The following is a 27201-nucleotide window of genomic DNA, read 5'->3' as shown; positions in this document are numbered from 1 at the left end:
GTGATGGCTAATCCTTAGCTAGAAAAAAACCTGGCGTAGTCCTAGGATCTGGCCCACCAAGTTGGCACGGTATAAAGCCAGGGCAGAATATGATATTGTGCTTTTGTATCTGAAAACATTGTGAAAAAATGGCCTTGAAATTATATGCAGGAGCAGTTTACAATATAGAAACATTTTACCTGGTGAAGTATACATCCTGATCAGAGAAGAGCTCTTTGTTTGTGCAACATACTGAATTTGTTGTGTAACGGAAGCTGATCATCCGAAATAGCTCCATTTGTGCAGTTTAACAATGCAAAGAAGTTGGTTTTTAAATATTTTCTTCTTAGTGCCTAGAGTCATGTAAAAATAGGGAATGCAATATTTGAAATGTAACATTGAAATTGTAACACCCAATACTGTCAGATGGAGAACAGGCCAACATACCTCACACGCCATAGCATCTATTAATAGGCCTGACTCCCTTCTGCAATGTCAACTGTAACATTAATCCTTGTTTTAAACCACAGTGTCTCAAATATCAGCTGTTACTAGTTGTACAGTTCTCTTTCATTTTGTATCAGAGAGCCCAATGGAGTCTTTCGAAGGACCTGGTCAGGTTAGCAGGGCTAACTTATTAGAAGTCCCCACAGTAAACGATTTCTCTTCAGAGGATGAGGATGTTAAACCTGACGTTAAACAGCGTTTCTCCCCGTTACCCCGAAGGCGGAATTCTGCTTCTTCAGAGGAAGAGGAGGCAGATACCCCCACCACCATTGCAAGAAAAGTTTCATTTGCTGATGCATTTGGGTTTGATCTTGTGTCTGTTAAAGAGTTTGATACCTGGGATGTTCCAAATACAGGACAAAATGATGACATAGAAGATGAAGTTTTCCCTCAGGAGGAATTTTTTTTCTCTCAACTCTTTACGTTGCCTGCTTCGCAAGAAGAGCTTTTGCGAAAAGTGCGAGAGCAGAAAGTATTGTTAGAGTCGATCGTCTTCCTGCCTGGGATTACCTGTATGAACGGCATCATACGAGTCCTCAATGTATCCTTTGAAAAACTGGTGTATGTTCGAATGACACTGAATAACTGGCTCAGTTATTACGATATCCTTGCAGACTTCATGCCTAATTCTTGTGGTAGTGAGACAGATCAGTTCTGCTTTAAGATTTCTTTGGTGCCTCCGTACCAGAAAGATGGAGCTAAGGTGGAATTCTGTATACGCTACGAGACATCGGTTGGTACCTTCTGGGCAAACAATGACGACAAGAATTACACACTGATTTGTCACAAGAAAGAAACTGTGTCCAAGGTGGATAATAAACCACACAAAGAGGTTACGGATAGACATCTTAAAGGCTGCTTAAAGACAACACAAAGCAGGTGAGGCTACATCTTAACTTCTGGTAATTTGCAATATAGCTAGCTGATTCTAAGTGTGCTAGCTGGAGCTAAGACTGCCCACGCTGTTTTCTCTTACTGTGTTTTTTAACTGATAAGTTAGACCAAGACTTGTTTTCAGTACAGCCTTCGTATATACCAGTCAGTAGTTTTCTGCAGACAGATTGGTTGGGATCATAGTTTTAATATATAGCATGCATGCCACTCATTTGAGTAGTGTGAGGGTCTACAGATTATGGTCTGTGTACTGATTTTGATCCCTGTAGGATATAAATTGAGCTGATACCAGTGAGAGCTTTGCTCCAGATTGAGGTAGCTGTACAGTTAAAACACTTTACATCCACTTCCTTGGTAAGTCAACAAAAATTTAAAAGCAAAACAAATCCTGGGTTTTCATGTGATTTATTTCATGCTTCATTCTCTACATGCAATTATTAAAACAGAAATGGCACTGGTGGTTCAGCAAGCTGGTAACTCAGGGAAGGATCCTACTGCAATTAGAATAGCTGGGAAAAACTTTTCTGCAAGTGGTTGGGCTGTTCTGCAAGTTGTATGTTAGGTTAATAATGCCTTTTTCCTGCCACTGGCTGATGTTTCTGTTTCACAAATAGTGAAATAAATAATGATCTATAAGGCAGAATTGGTAATATATTAAAGAAAAAAAATGTAGAATTTATCTCATATATATTATTCTAAGTAAATGTAGGCAAGTACTATGTTAATTACAGAGCAAAGTGTCAGTAGTTAAGTTATAACTTAATGCCACATGAAGAGACACTCAGGACTAGTAACTTTTGGCTCCCTACTCTGTTTTTAACTTCTTTCTGTAAGCAAAACAACGTTGCCTGTCAACATCTATTTCTCAATTTTTTGCTTACCAAATTTGCTATAGATTAGTTGGAGTTCTGCAGAACCGAACCTATACTTTACCTGCAGCATCCTTTGCAATGCTTAGGTCCCAGAACTGAATTCATGTGGAGTTTTCGGTTCCTATACTCCTTCCAAGTAAAGCAGGGTGGTTTGATTTCCCTGCTGCTCTTCCACTGGTGGGAAAAGAGGAGCAAAACCGCAGCAGTGGTGGGAGCTTAAAGAGAAGGGAGACAGCCAAGGCTTCCCCTGTGCAGAACCTCCCTTCCCAAAAGCCAGACTCACTGTGCAGAGAGCCTCAGCCAGCCCCAGCTGCACGTCAGCCCTGTGAGGAGCGGTGAGCCATACAGCTTAGTGCCTCCGTCCACACCATGGTGTGGGACCGTCACTGGGGCTACTCTGAGGCCAACCCAGGTTCATAGCCAGTCCGCAAAGCTCTCCTGATAAGTGTCCCTTGGTCCAGTTCTGGGGTCACCACACTCATGCTTCCATGGGGGGAACGTTGAAGTACGTCAGAGCAGAGGGGGTGATGCCTTTACCTGCTGTGTGGTCAGATCTTGACATTTGTGCCTGGTTCTCTACGTTGTTTCTGTCCTTCAAGAAGCATCACATGACCCAGTCTTGGTAAATAAGATAGCTTGAGATCGTCTGCACATCGGCTGTGATATCAAATACCACAAGCATATGCAGGCAGTTTGACTTCAGTGTGAGTTCAGGTAGCCCATACGGAGCAGATGATGGACACGGAGAGCTAAGTCTTAATTTAGTGAGCCCTGGGCTTCCAGATGCTTTTAGGACTGACCTGCAAATTTGGATACAGTTAGGCATCTAAGGTCAAATGACTCCTAACAGTTTAATTCCCTGAAGTCTTCTGTGACATGCCTAGTCCTAAAATAAGTTGTAGAAGCATTTCTTTTGGGGGATCCTCTTGTACGTGTATATGCTAAATGTATCATATGTAAGTCAGACAGAGAGATATTTTAAAAAATGGGAAAGGAGATAACATGTCTACTCCTTAATATGAAATCACCTTGTCTCTAATCAGAGTGTAAAGTTGTAACCCTCCATACTAGGCTGTAGAGGACTGTGTGTATGTATGTATACATATATATGTATATATACATATGTATATATACATACATGTGCATATTTTTTCATGCATACAAATACACATGTATATTTGCGATATTAAAATGAAAGTGGTCAGATTCTTGTTGACATTAAGATCTTCTACACACTTTTGGCAAACAGTTGCCTAATGTACACTTTCAAGACCCTCTTTAGTGGCAGAAGGATGTAAAGAGACTTTACAGTAAACGTAAAAATGAGCTGAAAGAATTTTTGGAGTATGGTTTCAGTGGTCACCAAGGTTTCTGAAAGACAGTTCTGGCAGATTGTAATCCAGGACCAATTTTATGCTACAGGGACTTCGTTGACTTCAGAGGAGTTACAGATTTCACCACTGTAAATGAGGTCAGCATCAGGGCCTTTCCTTTCAAAAGAACTAAGATGCCAACCTCCATTGCTCACTTGTTTTTCAAAGAGTCTTTGTACATGTTGCCCCTTTGAGTGAGGAGGAACACCCTGCAGACATCTGCAAAAGTACCTCATTATTCTCCTTCAGACCCTCATTAAGACTCCTTTGCTTTGATGTCTAGAAAAAAGCGCAAGAAAAACAAACCCCCCAAAATTGGCAAAGTGAGGCTGCTGATGTGCTGTGACTCCTTCACTTCATGTCGAACAGTGCTGCCTGTTTCCCAGCTCTCCTCCACCAGCCCATCTCTCTCTCACCTCTTGTTTTATGTTCAAATGATAAACTCTGCAGCATTTATATATGCTTTTCTGCATGTTTATTGAACACTTAGCAAAGTGGGGGTCCTGGACCATAACTAGCTTGTTTAGGAGCTGTGGCAATGCAAACACGTGTACACAGAAGTAATAACAGTTTTACTTATGGTTCAAAAAATAAATGTGCAGGTAAGGAATACTGCTGTCCATGCCCATGAGCTGCACATCTTAAATTGAAGATTTCTTTATAGCAATCTGAATAGAAGGATATTTTAACAGGACACTCTTTTAGGCCTCTATTTCAAATTTAGAAACCTGGAATAACTTTCTTTTTTAAATCTTCACTCTGGGATATTTATACTTTTTCTTAAAATGTGCATTTTACCTATTCAGTCAAAAAATATGACTGTTGTGGAATTCTGGGTTTTAAGCAGAGAGCATTTAAGCAAGGGCATACTTGTGTGGCTCATTAAATGTCATTAGCGAGGATTAGTCGCGTTAGTTAAGTGAAAGGAGTAATATGCACTTTCAGAGGAAGCTACTGAGGAAACACAGTATGACTGTATCATGTTACCCTTAAGAATATGAGCCAGGACAAAGTTGTGTGAATGAGAGCAATGGGGTGGGTTCTGATACCACTATTAAAAGATAAAATGAAAATGGACTTAACCCTCAGGAGTTGAACCCCAAAAAATGATAGTGAAAAGCAAAACTGCATGGAATAATTAACGCTGAAAACTGTCTAATTTGGATATTCAGAGTCACATGACTTAAATTCCTGCCTATTCATTGCATGTTTCGTTTGCTTTTGCTTCTATGTCTAGGCATGAACAAATAGTCTTCTCTTAAAGTTTCATAAGGTATTTGCTTCTAACTGTATTTTTCCAAGCTAAGATTCTTTCTAACATAAATTTTTAACAATTTTTGTGCTTTTCAAAAATCTTGAAAGGAGTCATAGGCACAAAATATAGTTTGAAAAAATAACATTTGAATGAATTAATTTATGTTTTAGTCAGTCTGAAAGCATGCATTTAACTAACACATACTCATAAATATACTTTGGGGAAAAAAAATTGCTTCTAAAATTCTAAGGCTGTCACTGGAAAAGAGAGAGCTTCTGTCAGTAACCAGCCGATTTCTATCATATATACATATACATATATCTAAACATTCAGAAAAATGTGAAGTATCAGCTCCACTCTTTTCTCTTTTTGTTTGATTCTCGTGCTTGTTGGGACATGGTTAATGATTCTGAACACAAATTTCTCCTGGTCCTCAGGTTTGGACCACATGATTTTGTTGTGGACCCCAGGCTCCTGCATCCATCTGATCAGACAGGGACTGATTGTGTGTTGCATGAGGCAAACTCCTGTAGATCGTGCTGCACGGCACAGTGATAACGACCTGCAAACCATTTTCCCCATCACTGGTGAGGCTGCGCCCCATTTCTGTGCTTGGTCCTGGTTTGCCATCTACCAAGAGAGCAGCGGGAGCAAAAGCACAAGAAAAATGGCTGATAAGCATGAAAATTGTTTTACAAAAGAGGAAAATGTGTATTTGGACTCCTGTCCTCTGACAAAGAAGGATGAGGCTAGTGGTTTTATCCTAACTCTTAGAGTTATCCCCCTCTTAGCTCTCTGAGCCCACAAGTGTATGGCTCTGAACTGATGTTGGTCCTGTGCTTTTCTTCATAATTGCCAGACTGTACCTTTCTTTGAATGACAGTGCATCAGTTTACTTCCCCCTGTGATGCCACTTTAGAACAGAACACAAAATAGGGCAATGTCTCACGTGAGAAGCTCTATGTACAACGTGCGATGAGAAGGAAGATATTAAAAACTCTGGGTCTGTGGGCCACCAGTGCCAACTTCAGCATCATAAATCCTGAATGGTCTTAAAGAAATTGCCAGTGAGAAAACGTCCTCTGTGCATGAGTACTCTCCTGTCTTCAGCTGCTGTCTCATCCCCTTTCTGATGGAAGGCAAAGGAAGTATGCTGCTGAAGATCCATCCTGGTGGGACTGCACGGTGCTTAGTCCATCTTCCCCAGACAGATGGCAAACCAGTGCCTAGGCTGCCCCAGAAACGCAGTCCTGCATCAGCATCTCTTGGCCTTTCCCACAAACTGCATGATAGGATTAAAAAAGGCAAAGACTTTTGAGGAAGATGCTTGGAAATAGCTTTGCATGTACTTTGTTATGAGGAACAACTGTATTATTCCCAGCTGGTCCATTTAAAATACGGCGTTTAAATGACGTGCCTTTTTAATCCTTGTTCTTTTGCTTATTGCGCATCATAATCAGAAAGGGAAAAGGAGAGCAGAAAAGGCGTTAAAACACACGTCGCCTTTGTGTACTGCTGTTTAATCTCAAGGTTGTTTCTGGCATCTGAAGTCACAAGTTACACCTTGATCAGCATACAGATATGGGATTTGACTAAAGTTTATTACTATTATTAGGGAGTGACTGCAGTCACTGTTTTTACCAGGAGAGCAGCTGCTAGAGAAGCTATCCATTCACAGAGAGCCAGCTAAAAGCAGCATTGCTCTGCTGTTCAATCTGACCTAGTATTCCCAGCCCTTCTCTTGCTTCCTGGCCATTGCCAGGCCAGTCTTCGCTGGTTGTAGAAGCTGGTAGCACTGGCACCAAAACAAGACTTCTCCACGTACTTAAAGACTGTGATTATCAGGGACACAGGATAATTATTTCAGGTGATCTAAAACATATTATTCAGACAAGTCAGGTAAAAGCAAGCTGTGGAACCGAGACTGAGTATTAGAAATGCTTCTCAGTAGTGACTCTAGAGTTATCTTTTAAGGAAATTGATGCAGCCTTACCCTCCAAAGACATTTAAAATAAGCTAAGATAAACTACTTGAAAAATATTCTACAGGGAACAATCCTACGTGGCTAGGAACTACGCTCAATGGTCTTTTTTCTATCCGTCTAATCATAATATTTCAAAATCCAGGCATACTTACTATTTGAACTAGGAAATATATTAAAGACCCTAAAGACAGATATCTAAGTTAATGGCATAAGGCTTTGAGTTCTGTCACAGAAATGGCAAAGAAACAGGGGAAGTTATGGATGAGAATGGCATGCACAGGGCACCTAGACATGAGCTAACCATGCTCGTGGTCTCCTAATTGGAGAGCACCTGAAGACTAAAAAACTGACTCATTTTTGCTTTTGGTGATTGTGACCTGTGCTACCCATGTACCATCCACTTATTGCACTGGAAATATTAAAAGAAGCTTCTGAACTTTTAAGTAACAACATATGAAAAGAGCATGTTGCTTTACTGGCAATCCTAGCGTAGTGTTTACTCTGGATCTTATTAGTATCAGTGGTTTCTCATTCTCGTCCATGATCTACCTTAGAAACTGCTCTCACCAATGTCACAGAACAGAAATTTATACTTTAATGTATGGGAAATATTGATTGCTATAAAGCTTTTTCACTTGTTTGCATAAAACTGTATAAAAGTGATGCTTTCTAATGTGAGTATCATTTCTCAACCATACAATAAGTACTTGTAATTATACATGCATTGCTTGGCTTTACACTTGTCAGATTTTTTTTGCAGTTGCTACAATTTCATCAGCTTATTTAAATATGCCAATACTGTAACACTATTACAACTGATTCTTAGAGCTCTTTAATGCAGCAACTGGCTTCATCCTGAAACAGGCACAATAAATAATTTAATGAACATCAGGAGTCTCACTGAACTTTGTAGAACTCTGTGTGTGTAAAATTATCCTTGAATGTTAATATTTACAGGACCGGAGCTTATTTCTATGCTCTTTCAGATCACTGATTAAGAACCTTTGGACAAATAGAAATATATTGCTAAATGAACTCCTGTATTCCATTGTTCAATGACTCTTTTGTCTTGCAAATTGAACTAGTCTGGTAATGACTGTTTCAATACTCTGTCTCCTGTCCACTGTTCAGGTACTGCCGTTCATAAATGTTCAGTTGGAGAAAAATTGTTCCATTGCATTCACCTTGACTTGGCTAAATGTTAGTCTTGAAAAGATGTTTGAAGTCAGTGAAACATTAACTGAGAGCCATATTTATTCAATGCATTCACTACCAGTGTCATTTGAGCTGTTTATTCTGATTATGAACTTTAAGCCATGATCCAGCCGCAGCACTGCAGCTATGAAATTGAAGCAATTGATTCAGCTTCAATGGAAGTCCAGAGAACCAATCGTACATCATATTTTTAAGACAAAATGTGGATTATCTTCTCAGTTGGGAAAGGAAGAAAAAACCGGTCCAAACAAATACTTTGTAAGTTAAATCCAGTCCCTGTCATAGGGCAAAGGAAGAGATAAGACCTTTTAAACACCATGGGAGCATGTTAGAAGTGGCTATTTGATCCCTAGCCCTTCAGTGACAAGAAAATATTAGTTGATATGCCAAAGCATAATGGGGGGCTTGGTTTTCTTAGTGTCTCTCCACTCTCCTCCTGATCTGTGGAACCAGCTGATACTCTGACACTAAACCCAAAGATTTATTACTCCTGGTTACTAATAGCACTGAAGAGCACTGAGCTACATAGTTGAATGTGAACTAGGTAAAGCTGGCAGGTTTTTCTTACCTTGAACTGAGGTGCACCAAGTGGATTTTCATTTACATGTTGCTTTGCTGCATAATTATTGTCCCTGTAATGGTGTTAATGGCTGCTGGATGATAAGCATAAGGTGTTCAATCACTTCATGTTGTGGAGGAGGGTTGGGGAGTTTTTCAGTCTTTCTCCCCAGCTAGCCTATTAAATCCGTAGAAGCACCTTCTAGGTTATATTCTGGGTCTTCTTGATAGAAATATTGCTACCTATCACACAGCTGCCTTCTTGCTGTGTGGTAGTAAGACATGCAGAAAACAAAAGATTATAAAAGTCCTTTTCGTGATAGCACCTAGGAATTTTATCATCTTGAGATACTTACTGAATTCACAATTTTTTCCAAGATTTGGATCATAGTTGTCCTCTATCAAGAACGACTGGCTAAGGCTTTTTGTGGTCACCCATTCCCTTCTCCTCTCCAGGGGTAGTATCTGTGTCTTAGTCTCACCTGACTGCCATCTATCTATCTACGGTCTCTGTAAGGCATCTGTCACCTTCTTGCATACGTGCCTCAGCATACTGCAGTCAGCCTCTAGGAAATTACTTGCTTCTGACATGCCAGTAGGGCACTGCTTCATCTCTGTTTTTTCCATGTGAGTTCCAGGGAAAGACCAGATGGCACATAGGCTAAGGTCTTTTTCCTATCAGATGTAGCCAAAATAGACACAACCTGAGAGAGATGCAAGACCTGTGGGTGGTACTTGCTTTTCTCCTCTTCCATCTTTCAAAACAGTGGGAGAAAGAAGCAAGAGAACAGAGGGGCCCTACCCCCAACTCTTTTCTACAACACCATTTTGATATTTGATCATGTCCCTTCCAGACAACATAGCAAGCTGACAAACGTATCCTCTGACCTCAGGCCAAGCCTCAGGAAACAACTCCTGACTCACCTTTTCCTGTTTTTCAACACCTTGGCCCTGGAGAAAAGCACCCCAACAGTAAGGTCCTGCATTACTGACTCACAGTGGAGCTGTCAATAGATCAAACCCCATCCAGGGGAATCTTTCCTAAATAAATCCTCTGTTTCTGAAGTAGGTAGCCCGTTCTGCTGAAGGACTCAACACAGTTTTCTGACCAATCTGCATATAAAAACAGCTGTGTAACAAGACTTCTGAACTGTCTTCTTTTCAACATTGTTATGTGGATATCATAATAAGGTACAACACTCATGACAGAGCTATAAAAGGACCTGAAAAAAGTTGCAGTCTTCCTCTTCATAATCGCTGTAGCTTCATATGAGGTACAACTGATGCATTATGCACAGGTTTTTCTGCAGTCTTCGTACCTATAGTCATGAGACTTGGGGATAGATAGGGCTATATTAAAGGTTTGAGCCTGGCACCAAATTGGTTTTGGGCTCCTGGTTCAGACTGTATGGCAGTAAAATCTTCAAATGGACAGATATACCGCTCTATTTTTTTAAAAACGTGTACGAATGTTTTACCATTAAAACTCAAGGTCTTTTTTAATGAGCTAGAAAATAAAGACTAATTTCTTGGGACTCTGTTTGCTTTGAGGCTATGATTATTCTCATCCCAAACCAAGCCAATGCATTTTGTTCTGTGCCACCTATGTCCCTGCTTCAATCATAAACTAAGACTGAAAAATGAAAATATTAGTAATTGGAAAATATAATCCCCTGGATAGCACCAATCCAATAATCTTAATAAAAATTGGTTTATTACAAACATTGCCTGAACCCTATTGGGAATTATCATTTCAGAAAAACCACTCAAATTCCCTTACAGCTTCTCTCTTGATCAATTGTCCCCCCTGATATGATTAATCATCATACTATATACTGCTTATTTGGAGCATCTTTTTTCACTTTGCTTTCCAAACTTCCTTTCCAGTTTCTCCTTGTTTAGGAGCTACTGACAATCCTTAGTTGTCCTTTTGCGTGCCTGCCTTTTCTCTTCTCCTGGTGTCGGCCCCTTTTCTTAGATGAGATGACCAAAACAAAGGGGTATTTCCCCAAGATGGGGAAATACCACAGATTAATGTTACTGTCTTCCTCAGATTGCAAACATTTCAGTAGAGGTTCTTTGTGGCTCTATTTTCATGCAAAAAGACTGGCTCTCCTGATCATTCAGTCCTCTGTTCACAGCGTAGTTTTGAAATGGTAGCTGCAGTGCAAGCCCCCATTGCTACACCAGTGTGCAAATATCCTCACCTACCACTCTAATGATGAACAGGGTCACTCTGTCTCCCTGCCTCTATCCTCTGTGTCTTGACTAGCAACAAGGGAGCTAATTAGTGTCAGTCCTGTTTGTTTGGTGACACCTATTTACTAAGAACTAGATTGAGCCTTTTTCTAATACCACTGGTAGGTGAAGGTCATATAAGAAAATCAATCTTGCCTAGATTTGCAATAAGGGCTCTGATTTTACGTACAGCTTCATTCTAATAGCATAACTTGTAATGGCGTAATATTTTTAAATATTATTCAGTAATTTCTACTTAATGTTCACACAGCTATTCGTTTATGGCTGTTGGTTTTATTTGCAGTTTTTGCTTTAATTTCTGAGTCTTTTCCTGTGTGGTCTCAATCAGTTGGATTCTAACGATGTGATTTCAGTTGTTGTTTTCTGCATTGTTTAAAACACATTATTTTTCTATTGTGCTTCTATTTTTCAAACACCTCCTGAAAAAATTCAACATATAAACAGAACGATACTGCCACACATGATGGCAATAGCAACCTTGTAGTTCAGGCACACATAACATCACATCTCCACAGGGAGAGATCATTTGGAGCTGAAGAGCTCTTCAGCAGGAACCGGCCGTGTTTTCAGAAAGCCACCTGGCAAGCAGAAATTCAGGTGTGTGCGTTAGGAGCCCAGGAGTGAGGAAGGGTGGTGCTTGCTGAGCTCCACTCACCTTCTGCTTTGTTGTCAGCACAGACAGCAGCGCAAAGAGCTCCTGCCACCCTTTGCAGTCTTGGTCTGCCTGTAACGGGTTTGGTTTCTGATGGATTGAAGCTCTAGTCCCCAGGACTCTAGCTCGAGTTTTCGTAGGAGGCAGCTATTTCAGCCGGAGGACACAGCCAGCTGCCCAGGCCCCAGCCCAGCCCCTGCCCCAGCTCTGCCCCCCACCCCCACCCCCCCCCACCTCCCTGAACTTCAGCCTGGCAGCATCAGTTTCCAGCGCAGCTGTGATGCCCCTGCTAGCATTAAGATCAGCTTTTCTTAACAGTATATAAAAGCTTGAAAATGACTTAGAGCATTTCCCTGAAAGGTGATACAGCTGAGTACTTAGTTTCCTCACAACTTTCTTTCAGAGCCACTTTACTGCTTCCCACCCTCCCACCCCCCATCCCTAATGGATTTGGTACTTCAGAGCTCACACATGCTGCAGCGTTGACACTGACCGCCTTTCATTGGTTGCAAGCAACCTTTGCTCTGCTGCTCAGTTTGTCCTCTCCTCCAAACCCTGGGCAGACTTTCTGCAGTTCTGATTTTACGTGCCCAGCTCCTCTGCCTCCTTTGCCAGTCATAATTCTGTACCCAGTTGTTTAGTGCTCTCCCTAGGGTCTAATATTTGAATTTTATTTAATTGGGTTTTATCCCTATGTCCTCTCTTAAAAGAGCAGAGGGTCATTTAATTTTGTCATGCAGTAATGTCCCTTTTCTTGTATTTTCTTCGTATCTGCCATAGTCTGTTGCAACACATCTTCTTATAGGACAAACATCATTTTTATGCAACCTAATATTCACATGCTGCAAATCTGGTTTGAAAGATTGAAATTGTTTACCAATCATAAAAAAATCTTATTCTGTATTTAGATGGTTCCTAAGAGAAAAATGTATGCCCTTAATTTCTAGCAAATTCTTATCAATACCTTTGTATACAAATTGCTATAAAGATAAGCTATTCTTATCTAATTGTTTCTAGGAGCCTAAGACTGTCTCAGCAGGAGTTGCTGAGGGATGAAACTTCTAATGATGATTTAAAGCAGTGAAGTGTGTAGGCTGAAACTGAAATAATTATTGCTGTAACCCTCTAAGCACTCTAAGTTCCTCAAGAGAAAATACTTTGTTCAGAACAGACCCTGAACAACAAAATGCTAAAAAAGTAAAATAATAAAAAAACCCAACCCAACCCTTGGAGCAGGATGATAATTTAGAACTAGAATCAGTATAATGTGAGGGTGTTCTCAACAACTGTTCACAAATGCATCAGACATCACAATTAAAAAGGAATAATAATTATGGCCCCGTTCTAAAGTATGTAATATTCTATTCCATTCAATAAGCCATGAACACTTTAAAACCATCAGTGTAATCCACAAACCTATATTTACAACATTAAACTGGATGTTCTGCCTTTTCAATAACTGTCATCTCATCTCTATTATTTTCACCTCAGACTCTAATTGTTTCTTTTATAGGAGCTAACCTACCAGTGTCCTTGGCAGTACAGTTTATGGCTCATGCATTTACAGTAATTGTTTGGGCAATTTGCCACAGAGTATAAAAATCTTCACATCACAATCAGTTTTTATAATAAACAGCATTAGTTGTGAAAAATAGGACTGATGCATGATTCTTATGGTAGATAAAGGGCACTGAAGATGCCCTTTAGAAAAAGAAAGGAAAATGCTCAAGCCTTGAACTGCTTGAGAAAAATACTGATGTCACAGTAGAGCTAATTAATTTGATGGTACAAACAAGAGGGGGAAAGGGCCTTGCATTCATTAGTGTCAATTCCAAATGAGAGCATACCGTTCATAAAAATAATATTCTGCCTTCGTTTAGACAAAATATGCAGGTAAACAAATCAGAAATAAGCACCGGTTCCTGCCAGAAGAATGATTTTGCTCCTTAGCATTACCAGGGCTCTTTCTCTCCTTTAGGCAGAGGAAGCTCCAAGCCTGGTGGGCACACCTTGCAGGTGGACCTCTGGGCAAGGCCAGATCCTGGCTGGCTCCAGCCACTGCTGGGCACTGGAGCTTCTGTGCACGGTACCGGTCTGCTCCTGGGAAGCTGAGCATGCACTTAATGGCTTCTCTCCACCACACTTAGGTGGTTGTGCTTAAAGATGTCCCACCACATGCAGCTCTGCTGCAGATGTTTTGTGGCCTCTCGATTTTCACGCGCCTAAAAATAAAACGGTCAAGCATTGCTTGGTGGAGAGGCTGTTTGACACGCCTCCAGCAGGCACAGTCTGCCATGTTAGAAATACTCCAGAAGAGAAATAAGGTATGCTAGTGCATGGGCAGGTAACCCTCAGCCTCCCCGCCATCTCCACGGCACCTCACGGACCCTGGCTTGTGCAGAGGCACAGTGTAGCGAGGCCCCAGGAAGCACAAAGGTGGCTTGAAGCCAAGGTTGTACCTCTCTGGCTTGAGCTGGGCTGTGAATTCTCTGGCTGCACCAGGGTTTGAGTCCAAGAACCATGTGTGATAAGAAATTGTGAAATGGTTGTATTATAAGACTGTAACTTCAACAGTTTGTAACACGGGCATCAGTTTAAATCAGTAGGAGGTTTGTTCCTATAGTGAGTTTTCACCTGAGACTTATGAGGCAAGGAATGCGTTTATCTTTACTCATTAAGTATTTAGTTCATATATTCAGTGAGGAAGATAGAATAGAATTAAATATGGAGACACCATCACAAGGAAGTCAAGGTCTACACTTTGGACATCCACACCAGGATCCTTGGCAGCTCCTGAACCCCCTTCGTGAGTTGTCATACAAAGAGACATGTCAGGACATGATTTGGATCTAGATGCCAGATGGTGGTGAGATGTGCCTTTAGTGGTAGCATCACCGTAATAATGAGACCAGAATCAAGATTACGTTTTTAACTTTTTTTATATATAGTACTAGGGCTTTTCCCCTTCTTCCATTTCTTCCATTTTTTTTCTTTCCATGAATTGGTTTTTGCTAATATTTTCTTCTGGTGTTTTTTTTGTTTGTTTGTTTTTTGTTTTTTGTTTTTTTTAAGGCCAATATAAATGAAGCAATATTTTAAATGTAATTTTCCAGTAACCTAAATGTTATGGGGGATTATGTTATTAAAAAAAATAATGATTGAATTCTTACTCTACTGAGTCTTACAAACAATATGATAGAACTTTAAAGCTCTGTTTAGAACTTCACACATACACAGTCTTTCCTACTGCTTTCCAAAATGCCTTCTCCATTATAAATTTATTTTTGTTGCATGTTTGTGGGTTTTGAATGACATTGCATATAATGCTACTAAAGTTCAGAATTACATGTGGAAAATCCTTTATTTAGCTTCTCATCAATGTGCTTTTAACCCAGCTCCTCCAAACCTTTTACAGGCTTTCTACTTCCGATGTGCACATGAAATTTTTAAAATAATTATTGTTGTTGCTTGGGTGGGTTGTTTTTTTTTTTTTAATAAACGCAGCTGTTTCCTTCTCTACTTCCTTTTGACATGAAGTGTGCTGCTAATGATACAAAAGTACAAACCAAACTGCCAGCCCTTCCCTCTTCACAGCTCTGTGGAATTACAGTTCTGTGCTGGATGCTCCAGTGACTTCTCAAACCTGAGCACTTATCGGCACTAATTTACTTTTTGCTCTTCTGCTTCTCAGTAAAACATTGCTGACACATTTAACTATTCTTTTCAAGGATCTTGTATGTTTACATCCCACTGGCACCATTGTTCTGCAAGGCTGGGTATTTTCAACACTGGATCTAAAAGCTCTAGTTGCATCAAAGGTTGCTGCTGTATTAGGCTCCTCTTAGGTTTAAAAATCTGACCTGAAATCAAAATAGAAATAGTGTTTGGTTAGCAACTTCAGTCTTGCCAGCTCCTTTCATAAGGACATTTTAGCTTCATCTCAACTTCAGTGTAGAAGAGGATTTTCTTGATTTTGAATCCATCTTAAAGTAAAAAACAGAAACATGAAAGATTCTGTGACACCCTAAGCCTATTGGGACTTCTAAATAAAATTTTACTGATTTTTTCCCCCATTACATGTTTTTAACTAAATATTTTAGACTTACATTTTTTAAATACCTTAAGGTCCCCATACCTCCCTAAATTTAACACTAAATAATATATTCCCGCATTTTCTTTTAAAAATTAGATTGCATAAAAATGTTCAGACTGCATTAATTTCCAGAGTTTTACAGGTACATTTTCATCTTTCCATACTCCAACAATTGTATCCTTTTCCCACATTCTGTAAAATAAATATCTTGTGATTTAGGTATTAAGATCTAGCATAAGTAGATATGACACAGAGCAATGTGACCAAGTGTGGCGTGTCGTACAAATATACAGGCACAACTTTTGGCAAATATTGGTGTGTGAATTAAAACCGGGACAAGCTATAACAACCTCACTCGTCTCGAAGAGACGAGTACCCTTGGCTGTAGTCCCAAACCTATTTCAGAGCAGACCAAAGGCACCTGCTGTTCCATGGTGAAATGGGTGCTCCTGGAAGCATAACTCTCAGGGCATAGAGCTGCGTGGGAGCATTTGAAATGGGGCTGGACTGCAACTACGGGACCATGAAGCCTTATCCCTTTGGGAAATGTGTTGCATAATCCCGTTCACAAAAATCTTTCCATGTTTTCATACCATGACTTTCTCAGTTTCTTGGGCCTGCTACTTGCACTGAAAAATTACAGAATATACTTCTGTAATGCTTACAGATCTTTTAAGTTTCCACAACAAATGGTTCTGTGAAATCTTTCTATTAATACACTATCAGAAACCTACTGCTTGATGTCTTTTCTGCCTTTTCAGTATTTACCCCTTTGCTATATTAATAGAGGGCATTTATTTCTCCTCTCAGACTGTTTTTTGCTAGTCTGAAAATAGAAATACTAAATTTATCTGCTTGGTTAATATAGATTTTTCATCCTGCCAATCTCCTTGTAGTCTTCTTTTGCACCTGTTCCAGTTTGAATTAATCTTTCTTGAACATCATATACAAATGTTCCAGAGGAGTTCTTACTAGTACCTGGTGCTGTGAGATGAATGTTTCGTGGAAATCTTTTGTTACTGGGAATACCTTCTCTGACACATTACTGCAGACTGTTTGCCTTGTTGCCACAGCCATCTCACCCTGTTGGCTTGGAAATGTTTCATTCCAAAAACAAATCAATTTTTTATTGTTCACCTATTTCTTCCAATTTCTGAGCCCTCATTTTGTGACAGAAAATCTTTCTAATCCCTAAATGTATAAGCTGGCACTTTATAAATTTGAATTTCATCCCTTACCTATTATTCTGATCCTCCAGGCCACCCATTTCTTTCAATCCTCCTCTGCATTAGTGATGTCTCCCAACTTCCTATCTGCCATGGATTTAATTTAACTTTGACTTTTTGTGCGTTGGTCTGTAATAACATGACTGAGTAAGTCTGATTACACGACCGGTCCTCTCCAATCCTCTGGTGACGTCTGCCAGCCCTGCACAGCCCAGCTCGTGGGACCCTGCTTGGCACAAAGCCCCTCTTCCACCGCCCAGCTCTTGTACTCATCTCCCTCTTCTCCAGTTTAATTAATAAATTTCCCATGTGGCCCCACAAAAAATTCTTTAATGAAGTCCAGATAGATTAGATAACCGATTTTTAGACATGGGAAATATAGTAATCTTATCAAAGACAGATATTACCAGGTGAGCCTGGCATTTATATACCATTTTCCTTTTATCTGTATTTATTCTCTCATTTAAGTTTTATTCTAAACTTATCATGAAAACTTTTTGAAGACACCTGGGCCTGTAGTTGCCCTGACACTATTTCTCCTCTTTTTCCTCAATATAGCCACTACTTTTCCTACTCTTCTGATAGTGTTACAGTAGTATCAAGACCAGTCTGATAGATTTGAATAGCAAAGATTTTAAACTAATGTGTGATTTCCTCTGTTGGGTCTCTCAGTACTTTATGTTGGAGATTATCTGCTCCTCTTAACTGGAGCATATTTAAACACCAAGTTCTGCTCCCAGGCTGCATGAAATAATATAATTATCTAAATCTCTGTTCCTCTAAGTTACACCCTGTAAGATCTCTGATCCTATAAGGTTCTGCACCACTACTGGCACTGTGGTAGAAAAGTTTAGAAGTCTTTTGATTGTGGGTTTATAGATTATCTGAAATCTTGATCAAACCTCACTTCTAAAAAAAAAATCCTGTTTACCTTAAAAAGACTAATTCCAAAGCCTTGACATGTCTTCCTTTATCTGAACCCTTTCTGAAGTCAAAGTAATATTGTTTATTGGCTAATTAATTTTTTTCTCTCATCACTTGTACACTGTTTATCTACTTCTCACATCTTTTGGATTCAAAGTTTAACATTTTTTCTCTGGGATGCCAATTCCACATAACTTTGGGTCTTCTGAACTCCTTCCCATAATGCCCATCAAATTTTCAGTCCTCTCAGTCCTACTAACCAGTCCTTAAACTTCCCATTTGTTCTCGCTAAATGCCAAATTATAGTGATAACCTGTTTTCACTCCCAATTTCTTTTTATCACTCAGTCCAAGGGAACGATAATGCCATCAAGATTGAATCATGTGAGCATATGGGTTTTATTGGTTTGTATGGATTTTTTTTTAAGCTGGTAGGAATTCTTAAGTTCCTGATGTACTTTACAAAGATGTGTCTCATTCACCTGAAGGAGAAAATGCAGCTGAGCTTCTGCAGCTATACAGGTACTTATGCTGGAGGGGAACTGCATTAGCTGATATGGATTTTCCCAGCTCACATTGTGGTCAGAACACCTGGATCACTTAAAAATAAATGTTTTTAAACAGAACACAAATTTTATGTCTATCACTAAAAAATGTAGGCACATTTAGACCACCCTCCATAATGCAGTGAGATAATTAGTTTATAAAACAAAAACTTAATTGATATTATAATTCAAAACTCTGCTCATGGAATTCTGAGAGTGAGCTAAGGACTTTTCAGAGAAAACCGATCAATCAAAAAACGTACTAACTAGACCAACACCTTGTAAGTGCCACTGCTCAATGAAAGAGCTAAATTTTATTGGCTTTTGGGAAGCATTTCACTCTTTGGAGTCTACTTATATGTTTGAGATTGCTCTGTAGTTTGATGCACCTGTGTAGGTAGTCTCAGCATCTTCATATCACTTCTTAGATTGAAGTAGTGCTGTTAAATGGCTGTTATGTTCCTTGTGACCCTCAAAGACTGCAGTATCAACATGCTCAATTTAGGTTAATTCTAGATTTCCCACCAGAATAATTATATGATGACAGATATTTCTGATGTAGAAGTAAAATAAGGAAAATAGCTGTTACACTGACTTTCCCTGTACTCAGGTATTTGCAGGACAGTGTGCACAAATAATGGACTATAAACCAGCAACCTTTACAAAATTCAGTGCAACATGCAAGAAGTTATGTGACAAGCCCTGCAGTGTGGATCCAGGCTGTGAGGCTGTATTATCATCGCTATTCATTACCTATGTTGCAGTTGTGAAAAGAAACTTATGAACCAGGACTCCAGATACTACTAGAACAAGAGTTAAGGACAAATTCAATTCTAATCACAAAACCTGTAAAACTGAGGGGCTCAGGTCGCACACCGCGTGTTACAGCCCCAGCCACTAAAACTCAATAGCTGTGTTCCAGCTGGAATTTAGAGTTGCAAAGTGAGATTCACTCGGCTGTTTCCAGTTGTCTAAAACTTATGGTTCCAGCCTAAGGCAGTCACTGTAGGTTCCCTTTATGGTCAGTCTCTTCCAGAGGCAGAGAAGGATGCATCACACCACCTCACTTGTGATGTCTGTGACAGTGGGAACAACTCTCCCTTTGGAAGTGTTAATCTCTTATTGCTGATGATAGGGGTGATGTACATGTGAGCACAGATGCTTAGAAAACTAAGGCTAGATAAGGTAAACTCCATCTTGGCACATACCCATAAGCATCCAGCTTAAAACAGCTTTTATACCTGTTTATTTTTATATTATATATATATATATATTTATATATATTTTTATACCTGTTTAAAGGTTCAGAAAACACATACTTCTCCTTAGCATCCTTAATCAAAGACTGTATCTGTATTTTACACTGAAAAGCTGTAATCAAAACCAAACATTTTCACTGGATAGGGAATGCAGGGTACAGGGGATGGAATCCAGTTTCTATTTTCTCCAAGGAATGAAGAGTAAAGAATAAGGATCTTGCTTGAACATCCAACTTCAAGAACAGCAGGCAAATCTGCCCTCCAGTTTCTCCCTTAAATGGTCTGCATCCTGGTAATCAGGGTATTTTTCAGATGTGTGTGCAGTGAGGTTTTTAATCACGTCAGGGCATGATAGAAGCTGAACGTGCCACTGCATCTTGGATGCGAGCTCTGACTGCCAGTAGACTATTATGGGCATCAACATCTCCCCTTCTTCGTGGGAATGCTTCTTGAAAGAGAAAAACATGTCAGGCTCCGTTCCTTCCTGAGAGTTGCATCTATATGGCTAAATGATACAGGTAGCCAGCTACATTCAAAGAAAAGCTTTGAGACATTCTTTTTTTTCCCCACTGGATAGCAGTTGAAGGTTTCCTCCTGTGCCCGTGTGGCTTTGGGGTTGTTATTTTGGGGTGAGTGACTCAGCTCATGCATTATACATGTCTTGGCTCCTAATCTGGGACTTTTGCAGACACCCTATTAACACCTTTAATGCATCTGTCTCATGGTTACGCCCCAACCCACACAGTGTCTAGGCTTATGGAAACAGGTGGGTGAAAAAGATGTGAGAAAGCAGGAGAAAACTGGGAACTAGATGTAACATGCATTTGAACAGTAAAGAAAAAATAATAATAATGATGTATAAATAATAAGCAGTAATGATTTACCTTAAAATCCCCGACAGATCTACCAAAAACAAGGGCCTGGCTCTGCCAACCGTTTGAGGATGAAATGCAGATTGTAGCAACTGCTGGCAGGGGAAAGTACAACTCGGTGTGAGTAGGAGAGTGAGAAACGTGTGGAGGCTATGCATGTACCAGAATTGAAGAGCGACATGTCATTCATATGGATAGCAAGAATATTCAGCGTTACTGCAATTAATGGTGAAAAAGAACTGTTGAGAGAGCATTAAATCTTGTGCTTCAAGGACAGCTTCTAACAACAGAAGGCCAAGAGGAAATTTAATAGGGCAGTGCAAATTACACTAAGTATTTTCCTACAAGAACTTTACATCTTCCCCTGAAGTATTTGATGGTGGCCAGTGTCAGATATCAGAAGCTAGATGGGCAGGATCTTCTGTCTGCTTTAGTCTGGCAATCCCTATAAAGGCTCAGTTTTACAAAAGTTGGTGACAGTTGATGTCTAGGTTCTTTTAACAGAGTATAAATTTAGCATCCTCCTTCTGAATTAAGCATTTAGGTGGTAGAGTTAATGTTATATCAATTCAAATGAAAGACACTAGGAGAAAATAGAAGGGGAAAAGATTAATATTTGAAAATTAGAAAGTAATTTTCAGTAACAGAGGTGGACGGCTGGTTGAAAAACGCATAAATTAAGACCTACAGAAATAAAATTGCTCCTCATAGAGAAGTCATTAGGAGTAATATAATAATTTTCATTTTACATAAGTGACATTCTTTTTACATTTTTTCCCCCTTTTCCACTAAAGGTTACATGCCTATAAGCACGCAGTTGAAACTGCTATCACTTTGCATTGATATTGATGAGGACTGCGGGCACTCAGCATCTCTCTGTAGGTGTTTGTCTTGTTGGACCTGGCCTTTGTTTTCACAGCCAGCAAAGCCACAGCAAAATTTGCACTGGCTGCAGGGAAGCAGAATTCATTCCTGCCGACCAGGCATAGCTTAGCAACAGGATTTATACTGTATACATGCAGGGAGAATCTTTTGATTTATTTCAGGTAACAAAGATGTCTTTTTTTCCAGCGATCTCTGTATACTTACAAATATTTGAAAAATACAAGCAAGAGAGAGGCCCAGTCTCCTGAACACATATATCCTTCCAGACCCTTGCCTGACCCCAAAGTTATGCTCTCCTGTCACTGACCCATCTAATCACCTTTGTGCTGCTTTCTCAGAAAAGGCCTGGGAAAACCCATCAGCTTTGCAATGTAATCTGAAGGTCAACACATTTTCATTTTCTTGGCCAATTCTTTCTTTGACCAAGACTTAATATCAGGTCACTCAAACCCCCCTACACTTTATAAAGCTGTTATTTTCAGAATTTCAGACAGCATTCAGCATTTTGTGTAATTAACTAGCGGCCTTTATATCTCAGTCTAAGAGGAATTACAACAATAATTTTTGCAGAATAACACAGGAAGTTCCTTTTGTTTAACAGCAAAGAAGAAATATTGGCAACGTCTGATGATGATACATGGAATTATTCAAGGACTTCAGGTACAATACCCAGTTTAATTAGTTCTTCCTTACTGCACTTGTTAATTAAAAAAATAGTGTAACAAACAACCTCATGGTAATTATTCAAGTGTGTTTTTGTTAACTCTTCAGACATAAACATCCCAGAGATTGTTTATTCACAAGCAGAAGACAAAGACACCAAACCAGCTAATGAAAATATAAAAGATAGAAATGCAGAATACAACCAGAGTGATCACGAAGATGATGAAAAAGAATTAGAGTTGCTGGTAAGTGTTATACAATTATATCTACAGTATTAAATGATTTGAATCCATTTACGCTTCAAAGCTGGTGAAATGCCCCCTTTTAACAGAGCTGACTGATGTACTAATTTACAAATGTAAAGCCTTGGTCTGTACTTTCATTGAATCTCTAACTGATTCAACAATAGAAGGTGCTTTGATTTCAGTATAGTGCATCAACTTTTTCTGGTCTTAAATTAATGACTTCTCCCTTTTACTTCTTTACCAGAGGTTCTAAATGACAGTTCGAAGGAATCGGAGGAGTAGCATTTCAAAAATCTCCCCTCCTAGTTTCTAGGATGGGAATAGTCTTAAATAAATGCTTTATATTTAGTAAAATTCTTATATTTATGGTAGTGTTTGCTGTTGTTTTTTTTTCAAAGGATAACTATGTAACATGAGACATGAGCAAAATAAATATAGATATATTTATAATAGCAGATTTTTCTATATCAGTATTTGACATTAAATTTTTTGTAATAAATTTCACACTCAGTGAACATTCAATCTATTTGGATTTGTGTATGTGTGGTTTGGCTTGCATTTTTCAGTATGAAAGAAAAAATGGCAATAAATGAGACACGTACAGCAATCTATTATTCTCAGTGTCTGTTCTCAGCTCATATCATTTGGGTGCATAGATTCATAATCATAGATTATAATAGCTATCACCTGTGAAAATGTGAATGCTGAATCAGACAGGAGAGGAAGATGAGAACCATTCTTTTTTTCTTCTTTCTTTCTTACTGATAGAGAGAATAAATTCCTGTTATTTGAATATATTTTTTTCTGGTCTCTTACCAAAAAAAAGTTGAAAATTGTTGCCTATTGTGGGACCTTTCATTGCCTGGAAGTTAATGTCTCCTTTTTTTATTATCTTATTTTGGTGTGGTGAAACATAAAAAGGAGGACCTTTAAAATCCCTTGTTGTTCTCGGTCCACCCTGTAACAAAAAGCAGGATCAAATATAACCGTTTGTTTATCAATTGCCAGGATTGTCCATACAATAAATGAAGGGGGAGCTATAATTTACATGTTAATTTGCACTATGCACTCTTTAATGAATTAAACAATGAAGGTTTATAATAGATGGAAATAAAACCAAATCTTTGAAACGCACAGGCATTGGCTCACAAGACAGCTGTGCAGTTGACAAGTAACATGAGCCTTATGTGAGAAGAAGGGGAAATCGTTAAGATTTGCATATAATTATTGAGATCATGCAAATGTCAGTTATGAAGAGGGGAAAAAAACACAGGCATCTCACTGTTAAATCCTGACAGTTGGCATCACCGAAGAACTCAAATACACTTGAGCACTGGTTGGCAGAGGGTCATTAAAACAGAATTTGCAGAGACATTAGCTCCCTCACTTTTCTTTGAGTGACGTTTTACTATTAATAGTTTGCAGAGGCTTTGCAGAAAACATATTAATAAGAGAAACTGTAATGGGGGTATCTACAGCAAGTGCAAATGCATAAAGGGGTGCCCAAGAAGCTAGCCTCTAATTGATCAGCTAGTGCTATCAGTGTGACTGTGCTAAAGTGAGAAGAGAGTGCAATGACAAGCAGGCATAGCTGAATAATACAATATGATATTTGGGAGCTTGGAGGGAGAGTGATCAGTTTCTGGCCTTTTTACTTTGCTGATCTCATTTCCAACTCATGTCTTACCAGATTGTCTAAAAACAGTCTGGTTTGAAGCCTGTGAAAGGGTCCCTGAGAGAAATGAGGCACAGATAATCCTTACAGTATTTGTCAGTGTGAAATGTGTCTTTGTTTTACCGGACAATATTGTACATCACCTGGCTTTGATGTACTGTGTCAGTGCCCTCATTTAAGTCCCAATCCTCCCCCCTTGCCCCATACCTCCCTTTCTCCGAACCTAGAATGGAATGTATAGAGAATGAATTAGCCTCCCTTTAAGGGAATATTCTCTTCAGATTTAATTTGTATAAAATACACTAGCAGCTTACTGAACTCATGAATAAAAAGAGAAGGTTCTGAATGCTATTTTATTTCCTGCTCCTTTCAGCACCACCATAAAGCTCATTACCTATGTTGAAAAATACATACAGTGCAAATTTTGCAAATGGTTTGGTAAACATCTCCATAAAAGCTTTGCTACTGAAAACAAAACTTTCCATAAGGAAATCCTGCCTCCTTCATTTGGCATATTTTTGCAAAGCACTTTTTGATCATTCTTTTCTGTTCTATTGTTTCAGCTAAATCAGCATTTCACAGGAGCTAGAGGTACCTCTTCCAGAGATGAAAGGAATTTATACACAACAGAACCAGTTAATTTTGCAAGTGAAACTGAAAGATTGGAGAAAAAGCTAACCTGTACGGAAAGAAGCAGTGACTTGCACTCTGTGTCTATCAGTTCCTCATCTGAAAACACTTCACAAGAGATAGGAGGAGAATTAAAAGATAAAGTTAAATATTCCCTGAGGGATTATAATAGTCAGCCATCAGGGAAGGAAGTCGCTACTAGCTTGGTAAACAGTGGTGAGCGATCTTTGAAACATACTGGTATTAGTGAAAGCCTTTTATCGGCAAAATATTTTCCTGGGACAAAGCAGAATGAGGCTATCGATATTACGGCTACTGTCTCAAGCCGAGAAGGAGAGAGCCACACAGATATTTCAAAAGGTGAAACAGATAATGCCTCAGGAAGTGAGATGATGGAGAGGTTATTCATCAGTGAGGATGCTTCGGATACCTCAAAAGGGGCCTGTGAAACGAGACCAGAAAGCATTTCTCCAGAGCATGATGAATCCATGCAATTAAATGCATGCATAGCAGGGACACTGGATGGCAATGCTAATCCAGCTCCGGAGCACCAGGCACCGCAAACGTCTCACCAAACTTTGGATTCATTGTTGTCAGACGCTGACAAAAATGAAGGAAAAATCAAGATGATTGAAAGCAAAGTTAGGGTACATTTAAGAGGAGATGTATATGCTGACACTTTTGCACATGCTGATGTCTCAATAGATTCCACAACAAGCCAATATACACAAGAAAAAGGAGTTGGTGAAATGCCGGGAAAGAACTACAACGCTGATGCAGGGAACGAGAAGAAAGTCATCGAAGTAGCAGACTTAGCACTAATCGGTGAGGAGGAAGCACCCAAGCCTTTCAAGTCACACAGAAAGCGTGCTGCAAATGCGCTGACTGCGGCGCCCCCATCATCCGAAGACAACAAACAGGCACCCAAGGCCGCACTGGCACCCTCCCCGGGGGATGAAAGGGGAGCTGAAGACACGCGGGAACACAGAGGATTCCTGAGGTTAAAAGACAGAGGAAAGTCAGACACCACCACCAGAGGAACACTGATGGAAAAGGAGAGCCAAGCCAACCCTGTGGAGCAGAGGTGGCAAGAGAGAGGTGATGAGGCTTGGTGGGGAGCAAGGGGGGACATGGGGCCTCGGAGTGCAGCTTCCACAGAGGAGCTGTTTACCTGCCAGCAGGCAGAGAGTTGTAAAAAGCCTTCTGTCTCCAAGCAGGGTATTACGGAGGAAGCAAAGGCAGGTACAGCTTATATAATTAAAACAACATCAGAAAGTGCTCCAGAAAAAATGTCTGCCAGTGAAAAAGCAGTAATTGCTAAGCTACCTCAAGAGACTGCACTAAGTGACAGGCCCACAGAGGAAAAGGAAACAGCGTTTGATACACATGAAGGGAGAAATGATGGTTCACATTATGCTCTTTGTCAACTCAACACAGTGGGTGTATTATATGACACTGAATTTGAAAAGGAATCAGGTTTAGGTATTTATAATGCATGCGTACATGAAACTCTGATAGGAGAAACGATGTCTCTGTGCAATAGCAGGGAAGAATGTGCCAAAGAACAAGCAGATGCTGGCAATATTCTACCTGTAGGAGAAGCAGTAAAGGCTTCTGCTACGGGAGAGAAAGAAGGTTTGCAGCAAGGTTTATATTCAGAAGTATCTAAATGTCCCCTGAGCACCCAGAAGCATCTATACAGCAAGGAAGCAGCAGAGCTGTATAGGGAAGAAAGCCACGTTGGTACGCTTTCCTATATACATGCTAAAGCTGAAACAAAAATGCCACCTTCTGGTACAAATACTGTGCCCAGTTACCATTATAAAAGCTCTTCACTGGCATCTTCTGAAGGGTCCATAGTGGCAGGAGATATGGAGCACCTGTATAGACACTTTGAATTCAAAGTCATTGACAAGGTGTATGCTGAGTCAGGGTATGCTTTAAATCTACCAAATGAAATGACATGTACTAATAAAATCCTCTCTCCTGAAGCTGAAGAAAAAGAAGTACCTTCCACTTCAGACACAGCAATTTCTAGAGAAGGAAGAGGAAGGAATATAGGTCAATGTTCCCATCAAGCAGAGTTCAAACAAGAGAAGTCATCGAGTCCAGAGGTTTTAATTAATAAGCCTACCAAAGAAGTTGGAGGGACAGGCTCTCAATCTGACCATGTAATAACTGAGAGGAAAACACTAAACTGGCTTGACGACTCACAGAAAGAAAGCCAGCACATTTCTGATTCTGCAGATATGTCTAACCAGAAGAGTGAAGCACTTAAGTTACCCAGTGAGTCTCCAGGTTTAAAACATATTGCTTGCAAAATCTTTTATTTCTTCTTCTTTCTTCTGTTTGCTGCAACACTCTACCACTACGACTTGATGGTTTGTCTTGCACTCTACCTGTTCTCCTTGTATTGGCTATACTGCGAAGGAGGAAGAAACAAGGAGTCTATCAAGAAGGAATAACATTGATTGTCAAATGTGCTCAGGATCCATGGTCAATAGCCTCCAACCCCTCCAAAGCATTTTCACTGTTAAAGAGCTTATTCACTGATAGAACCAAAGTAAATTTTCCACTGAAGCATCTTTTTTAAAAGGTTACATATGAAGTTGAGCCTTCATATAAGTAATTATACTA

General features: G+C 39.6%; 1 protein-coding gene across 1 annotated transcript; it reads left to right on the top strand.

The window, feature by feature from the left end:
* Positions 1-571: 571 nt before the first annotated feature.
* PPP1R3A (protein phosphatase 1 regulatory subunit 3A) lies at positions 572-27201 on the top strand. The gene is made up of 4 exons (XM_005441763.3): positions 572-1365; positions 21953-22011; positions 22123-22259; positions 24498-27201. The coding sequence occupies exons 1-4, from the start codon at positions 572-574 to the stop codon at positions 27027-27029; spliced, it is 3522 nt and encodes a 1173-aa protein (XP_005441820.2). The 3' UTR covers positions 27030-27201.

The sequence above is a fragment of the Falco cherrug genome, chromosome 5, assembly GCF_023634085.1.
Source record: "Falco cherrug isolate bFalChe1 chromosome 5, bFalChe1.pri, whole genome shotgun sequence".
Classification (NCBI taxonomy): domain Eukaryota; kingdom Metazoa; phylum Chordata; class Aves; order Falconiformes; family Falconidae; genus Falco; species Falco cherrug.
Note: the sequence above shows the minus strand (reverse complement) of the source record. Positions and strands in the feature narration are given on the sequence as shown.